Source organism: Myripristis murdjan, chromosome 20, assembly GCF_902150065.1.
Source record: "Myripristis murdjan chromosome 20, fMyrMur1.1, whole genome shotgun sequence".
In the NCBI taxonomy this organism is placed as follows: domain Eukaryota; kingdom Metazoa; phylum Chordata; class Actinopteri; order Holocentriformes; family Holocentridae; genus Myripristis; species Myripristis murdjan.
This window is the reverse complement of record NC_043999.1, coordinates 22,076,481-22,084,745: the sequence shown is the minus strand read 5'-3', so window position 1 is coordinate 22,084,745 and position 8,265 is coordinate 22,076,481. Positions and strand designations below refer to the sequence as shown.

Sequence of the window (8,265 nt, the reverse complement as noted above, 5' to 3'; positions counted from 1 at the left end):
AGGGATCGCAGCCAATAATGGTCCGTTACTTGGCTCGAGGAAGAACGATACAGATTCTCCTCATGGAGGCAATGTTGTTTTTTAATTAGTTTCTTAAATGAAAAGTGAAGCTACTTTTTCCCCCTCAAGATTTTCCAGCATAACCTACACTACATAACCACTTCAAGCATGTCTGTGTCATTGTGAAATAGGCTCTTGCTGCCATTTAATGGCTTGGATTCAACTTGCACTGATTATGTAAAATGACTTATGACCACCATTCAACAAATATTCCCAGTATACTCATGAGATTAAAGTGTTACAATTATAATAATGCTTATAATATATTAAAAGAGTTATATTTCCTTTATTGTGTTGTTATTTTAACTTGATCTTGAATGATTTGAACTTAAACACCTGACCTGTGGATCTGCAGTTCAGGTGAGGAGAAGACAGGTAACAGATAACAGGTGACAGATAAATGTCAAATGTTATGTCATACGAACAAAGACGACTTCATTGCACTTATTTATTAAGCAAAGTGTATTAGTAACATATGAATAACAATGTAAATGAAGTCTAAAGCTAGCGATGCCTCCCTGTTAGCTCAGCAATCTGACAGCATTTTGCTTTCAGGCTGGAAAAAGCTAAAAAAAAAAAAAAAAAAAAATCACACTATTAGCTGCCCATGTCGGTTGTGACCACAGATGCGGTAATTGATAACAGCAATCTATTGCCATCTCACCGATCCTGTTCTCTATACTCGCTTCTCCCCATGCAAACTAACCGCATGCATGTGTACACACACGCTAACACACACACCCTGCTTAGTTACACAGAGAGGGACAGTGGCTGTAGGATTTCCTGAGGCTGCCTGTCCTCCCAGCAGTAGGCTGATTGGAGGGGCCGGCTGTGTTTGTTAAGGTAATGGGCCCTAGGTGAGCTAATTCACAGGGTACACGCTCCATGCTCCATCACCTCAGGAGTACCCCGGTGGAAAGGGCTTGCCAGCGGGGGTTGCAGGTTGGGGGCGGGGGTGTCCAGCTCTCCAGCTCTCCCAAAATCCCTTCAGCCTCGCTCCGTCTCCTCCAGCTCCACCTGAAAGTGATTACCAGGCCAGCCGTGAGCAAACAAGCCCCATATGGAGTGTCTATAGTGGGGCTAAGGCTGGGGCCTGGGGAGCCCTCCTCCATCTCTTTGGAGAGAAGAGGCCTGAGCAAACACAGCTAATGAAGTCTTAACAAGCAGCCCCGGGTTAGCGCGAGCCTGCTAAATGCCACCGAGGCTCTTGGAATTGTGTCCGGCAGATTGGCTAAATCTCCTCGAAGCTTTTCTTTACAAGATAAAGATGTATTAGCATATCTCTGTCTCACCATCTCAGAGGTAAAGTCCAGGATCTGGCAAGCAAGCACACTTGATGGGCTTCCTTTCTTCAGCCGGAGCACTTGATTCTGACCGAAAGAATGGGATTTTAAACTGAACACATTAACTTTGGATCTGGCGTGATTCTAGGTTTTATTCTGCGGTTGCAGTCTGTTTGTTAAGGTTTTGGTCAGGGGAGATGTTTTCTCACAGCGTCCACGACTCAGTAATTCCCGAGTGCATTGCAAACAGGACATGAGTGGACTTCCGCAGAGTAAATCATTATCTCCGTGCACAGCAAAGCGAACGCCCTCTCTCACCCTCGTCTATCCCTCCCTCTGCTCCCTCTACCACTCTCCCACACTGTGACCAGCGCCTTACCCTCACTCCCCTTTTTATTATGTGTCCTTTTTCACACATCTCAAATACCAGCGTTTATTATTGGGAAAATATCACGCCCTACCTCGTGCACATAAACATACACTCGCATGCATACCTCCACGGTGCGCTGGCTGGCCCAACTCTGTTTCCTAATCAAAAGCAAACAACCATTAAGAGAGCGTCTTTCTTATCTCATATCCCTGACTGGATTTAATCAATCTATGTCCTCATCTAAGGCAAGATGAGCTTTTCCGCCAGTTATTTTACTCATTCAGCGGGTTGGCTGTGAAAACTTGCCTCACATGATAAAGACCTGGCTCACCTCCAAACACAATACCACTAAACTTAAACTGCACCGCCACACCCCGGCCCCCACACACACAATGTTGCATTATGCCTGAATGGCAACCTGGGAGGAAGATGCTTCATTTTTACATCCTGTAGTTGCACTGCAAAACCGCAGACCGTCCTCCTAGCACCCAAACACTGCAGGAACACGATTTTGGACAACGGGCTAGTTTGTCAAGTGTGTGTGTGCGTGTGTCTGTGCATGTTTGCCTGCATTTGTGTGTGTATGTGTGTGCACGCGTACATGCACGGACAGGCAGCAGAGGACAACATGTCTATTCAAAAAGACAAACCTCTTGTTGAAATGAATATCAAGTTTCGAACAGATGTGCTAATCACATGTCTGGCCTCTCTTGGCTGGTATGCGGAGGCTCAGTGTAACCTTATTATCACAGGCTGCCTGATTTGTGCATCCTGTGAATAGTTCATCAGTTCATGACGGTGATGATGATGATGATAATCACAACAATAACCTGTGACTATTTCTGACCATTACTGAGCAGACTTGGGCAGGTACAAAGACGCAGCAGAGCAGCATCATACATGAATGACTCCAAGTTCATCCTCTGAGGTAAAAAAAAAAAAAAATGGCAATCCATAGAAAATACAAGATATTATTACCTTTAAGCTGCTAAAGGTGTTTTTGACAGCAAACTGCAATGTCTTTACTTTCTGCCCTCATAAAAAGTTGAAAAGGATGCCAAACCAATATCATAGAAAAATATATACATGTATACTAGCCCATAATTCACAAAGTATGATGACAGCTCTGTGAATTCACTACTGAGTGAAAACACAATATAACTCTCTACATGAATATTGTGGGGGAGGTATATCATAGGAGATTTAAAAAAAGACTACCATTAAGTGCAATAAGCTCACTATTAAGACACTGTTTACAGACACACTTCAAGTCTCTGTGGCAATAGGAGAATATTTTTGCCACACAAAGGGGGAACTGGCAGTGCCTGTAAGGAAAATAAGGTTACTGTGAGACACAATTGAGTCACACAGTATATACATGAGTCTTATCGGAATTTGATAGGCATATTATAGCGACAGTTTTCTTTATCTTGAGGGCGCACTGCCACTGTTTCCGTTTTCTGTGCCGCTTGGTCTTTGCCTTGCGCGCAATTACGCCTCCCGTGGAGCTCTATGCAAGCGTTAAACGAAACATTAGCACCTCATTTAAAAAATAAAACAGCTTTTCACAAGGACAGACAGCTCCCTGGGTAGTCTTATCATGCGCAAATTAGCCAATTTACCAAAATGCCTCTCTCACAGAAAGAATAATAGATTGGATATATCCTCGGTCTGCCTGGTGTTGATGAAGTTACCATGAGACACTGTCAAACCTTATGTGGTGGAGGAATCTGCAAGTTTAGCTTTATTCCTCTGGGGACTCATTGTGTGTCTGCAGCATTAAATAATACATTTATAGTGACCTCGTTGTATTTAGACGCATTAGTTATGGTGGTTTTGCTGCAATTTTCTAATTAAAAATTCTATAGGGTTGCACTATAACCCTATGAGAATCATTTAGGATCATATGCAAGAATGAGCTTGAGTGTTAATCCACCCAATTAATATTTTCAGAAATAGTCTATGTTCCATATAGAAATTAAACTTTTGGCATTATGCACATCATAGCAAGTGGCAGACTAGTATGCTATATGAAGGCATTGTCTTTTGTGTGTATATGTGTGTGTGTGGAGAGGGGGGGTCTGTGTTTGTGTCTGTTTACCTTTGGGTGATAATCAACTGGAGATCATGTTTTGTCCATATTTCTCAGCTGCATCACTGCTCCCGAACCGTGGTGCCACAGAAACTGATAAAAGTATTATGATTATGGTATAACAAAACATCGTGAGGTTAAAACTTGATTGACTTATCCCGAAGCACCGCCCCTGCCGCCGTGTGATTGGACGAGCGGCCATGGGGGCGTAGTCTGACTGGCTCCGGTATAAAGGCTCACCGCTTAGTCCTCAAGCTGGTGATTTGTATGGGAGCCAGGACTAAGGGAGGACGAGCCGACTGAATGTAGTCGCCGTGTTTTGCTGAAAGAAAGAAGGCCCACATTTTGTATTTGTTGTGATCGGAGAGCTCCACTCGGGTTCATCAGCAAGAGACTGGCCAAGGATACAGAGAGCAGTTTCCATTCTAAGGTGGATTCACGCTCCTCTCAGCCATCTTGACTGCCGCTCGCCGCCCTGAAGGCTGTTTTCTCCTCTCCTCCACCTCGGCTGAAAGTAAACACGGCTTGCAAATTGCTTGCAACTCCGTGCCAAATACCGAGTAAAGCGAGATGGGTTCGCTGCGCAAAATCTAACCGGACCGGACTCGGAGGGGGCAAAATTAGACGGCTGAAAGGATTTATCCGCTGCTGTTTTTACCAAAGCAGGAGAGGGGGACACAACGCGCCGGAGGGATGGAGTACGACCTGTTGGGGATTTACCTGCTCCTCTCACTCGCCCTCCTACCCAGATCCAGCGGCACCACGGCCAAGGAGATCACCTGCCAGGAGATAGCCGTGCCCCTGTGCAAGGGGATCGGCTACAACTACACCTACATGCCCAACCAGTTCAACCACGACACGCAGGACGAAGCGGGGCTGGAGGTGCACCAGTTCTGGCCTCTGGTTGAGATCCAGTGCTCTCCGGACCTGAAGTTTTTCCTGTGCAGCATGTATACTCCCATCTGCCTTGAGGACTATAAGAAACCGCTGCCGCCGTGCCGGAGCGTCTGTGAGAGAGCCCGGGCCGGCTGTGCGCCTCTCATGAGGCAGTATGGCTTTCCCTGGCCGGACAGGATGAAGTGTGACTTGCTGCCGGTGCAAGGCAACCCGGACACGCTGTGTATGGACTACAACAGGACCGACTCGACCACGGTTTCCCCGGTTCTTTCCAAACCTACGAACCACCCGAGTAAGGCTTATAACCCGCACAAAAACAAACCTGGACACAACCGACCCGGCGCGCCTGGTAAATACAAGCCCCCTGCCGCTCCGTGCGAGCCGGGATGTAAGTGTCTGGACCCCATGGTGCCGGTAAACACAGACCGACACCCGCTCTACAACCGGGTGAAAACAGGACAGATCACCAACTGCGCCATGCCGTGCCACAACCCGTATTTTACGCACGACGAGAGAGCGTTCACCGCCTTCTGGATAGGACTGTGGTCCGTGTTGTGCTTCGTGTCCACGTTCGCCACCGTCGCCACTTTCCTCATAGACATGGAGCGGTTCAAGTACCCCGAGAGGCCCATCATCTTCCTCTCGGCTTGCTACATGTTTGTTTCCATCGGCTACATCGTCCGCCTCATCGCCGGACACGAGAAAGTGGCCTGCAACCGGGAGTACGACGTGGAGCACATCCACTACGAGACCACCGGCCCGGCTCTCTGCACCGTGGTCTTCCTGCTTATTTACTTTTTCGGGATGGCCAGCTCCATCTGGTGGGTCATCCTGTCTCTAACCTGGTTCCTGGCTGCCGGGATGAAGTGGGGCAACGAGGCGATCGCTAGTTACTCCCAGTACTTCCACCTGGCCGCCTGGCTCATCCCCAGCATGAAGTCCATCGCCGTCCTGGCGCTGAGCTCGGTGGACGGGGACTCAGTGGCTGGCATCTGCTACGTGGGCAACCAGAACCTGGACAACCTGCGGGGCTTCGTCTTAGCCCCTCTGGTGATTTATTTATTCATAGGCACCATGTTCCTCCTGGCGGGATTTGTGTCCCTGTTCAGGATCCGCAGCGTCATCAAACAAGGGGGCACTAAAACGGACAAGTTGGAGAAGCTGATGATCAGGATAGGCATCTTCACGGTGCTCTACACCGTGCCGGCCACTATCATAGTGGCGTGCTACTTTTACGAGCAGCACAACAGGCAGAGCTGGGAGATCACCCACAACTGCGCCTGTCTGCTGGAGCGGGACCGCAGGAGTCCGGACTACGCGGTTTTCATGTTGAAGTACTTTATGTGCCTTCTGGTGGGCATCACGTCGGGGGTGTGGATCTGGTCGGGCAAGACTCTGGAGTCGTGGAGGACTTTCTGCACCAGGTGCTGCTGGGGCAGTAAGGGCACCAGCGGCTCCATGTACAGCGATGTGAGCACAGGACTGACGTGGAGGTCGGGCACGGCCAGCTCCGTGTCTTGCCCCAAGCAGATGCCATTGTCCCAGGTTTGAATAAAAGGCAAAAGCAGCTTATGAGGACTGCTAATTGTTTGGGAGATAACCCATCACTCCCAGTCTTAAGCAATTTGCATAGTAATGAACTGCTGCTGAGGAGCCCCCACACACCCATACACACACACACACCTCTCAGTTGGGAGAACTGGTTGAAACAATGTACCTGGCATTAACACAGGTTAATTCCTCCCTGTTTATATGTATTAGAGGTACAGACTGAGGTTTTTCAAGCAAACTGGGCATTACTTGTTGTAGGCTACCTGTAGGCAGAGAAACAGTTTTGTTCCTAACTTGCTTCATACAAAGAGCATTTGGGTTTACTATAGTGCCAGATAACATTGTGTAATTCAGTCACATCAAAGATGGTTTAAATTAAGCCTTAATAGTGCCCAAGTATTTTACGGGTCATTCTTTTTTTGTATTTCAAATGTATTTATATAATGGTTATGTACAAACGTGTAAATTTGTGTATAAAAGAAAACTTTATAAGCTATTGTAAATTTGTACAAAGTGTAGATGTCTTTTTGTGAGAAAAAAACAAATATGACCTTTATTTTGACAATAAAACATTTGATAAATCTCAAGGGCTGTGTAACTTTTCCGTGTTTTTTCCCAGGGAGTCTCATCCAGTCTTTTCTGCTCCTAGCCCAGGCATATTTTGTGGTTCCTTGTGGTCACCGTGTTGAGGACGGCAGCAGCAATAGCAGCTTTTGAGAGTCTTGGCTAAAAGGAAGCCCTTTTAACCGCCAGAGACTGGTAATTAGAGGCAGGGGTTGAGTTGGAGCATCTCCATAATTGTTAAAGTCCTCTTCACATGCCTGCCGAAGCCCGCTTTCTTAATTTAGTAAAAGAGGGACTGGGTGAATGGGGTATAAATGCAGGGAACGGACCCTTTTCATCTGCAGAAACTTTGATCTTTCTTTTTAAACAGCCTAGAATAAAGGTGGTGTGTATTAGGAGTGTCTGTCTGATGTGCCAAGGTTCTCCTAAACGTCCCCATTTGGATGCTTTGATGGACGTTCCACAATTGAAAGAGCATTTTGGACCCTTGCTTTGGTTTGTCAGAGCTGAAACCTGCCAGAGCCCCTGTGTCTTGTGTTTGGTTTTTCGTAGTGCCTGAATTGAAACATCTCTCCCCCAGCTCAAGCTGTGTCAGAGAGTGCAGGGGCCTTGACATGAATGATATTGAAATGGCAATGAAAGCCCCACAGGTGGTCTGTTCACATGATCTCACATCTTAGGGCCCCCTCAGCGAGGCATTTTTGCAACAAATGTATCTGGTTTGGTCCCAATTAACCCAATGCGCTGGCATAAGATGATACACTGTAATCCAGTGTAGAAATGCCTTTGATTTGCTGGTCAATAGTGACAGTGTCCTTTGTAGTGACTGCTTTGTTCCTGCTTTATTCCTTTACACCCAGACAGTAGATGTAACCTGCAAGCCTCTTTTCAGTGTGGTGCAGCTGTGCATCTTTTGGTAGTGTAAATCAGCAGTATAAATCTTGCATCACTGCTGTCACCAGAGACACTGGGCGATAAAAAGTGAGTGATAACAAAAAAAAAAAAAAAAAAAAAAAATCCTAAGATCAAAAGACTGGCCGCTTTGGGAGAAAACAGCATTTCTCTACACGCTTTGGCTCCACATAGTTTTACTGACACTTTTCACTTGGTTTTTGTGGGTTCAATCACTGAGCATCCCCTTTTGGGAGTTTTCGACACCTGTTATTACTGTGTTGCACTCATCAAGTGTGAAATCCATGCAAGACTTTAAAGTTTACCGCTCAAGGAACATCCCGCATGCGCTCTACATTCATGTGGCAGTTTATTTGTAAGGAAAAGGTCATTTCTGCGCTGAGTCCTCAGCTTCATTTTCGAGTGTTTACCATATCCTCAGTCAGCCCGTCTGCAGCTCCAGCTCTGACTGCAAGCCTCTCAGTGAAAGTGACATTAATTCCTAGCCCCACCTAGTGGTGAGACCGGCACTGTACATGTCCAAACTCTGAAACATT

At 46.7% G+C, this 8,265-nt stretch overlaps 1 protein-coding gene across 1 annotated transcript; it reads left to right on the top strand.

Annotated features, from left to right (window-relative positions):
- The first annotated feature begins 4,075 nt into the window (after positions 1-4,075).
- Positions 4,076-6,820, top strand: fzd8a (frizzled class receptor 8a). The gene has a single exon (XM_030079830.1). The coding sequence runs from the start codon at positions 4,499-4,501 to the stop codon at positions 6,251-6,253; it is 1,755 nt and encodes a 584-aa protein (XP_029935690.1). The 5' UTR covers positions 4,076-4,498; the 3' UTR covers positions 6,254-6,820.
- The last annotated feature ends 1,445 nt before the right edge of the window (positions 6,821-8,265 follow it).

Bases quoted from the DNA above. Each gene is read 5' to 3' on its own strand.
- fzd8a (XM_030079830.1), top strand. From the start codon at position 4,499: ATGGAGTACGACCTGTTGGGGATTTACCTGCTCCTCTCACTCGCCCTC.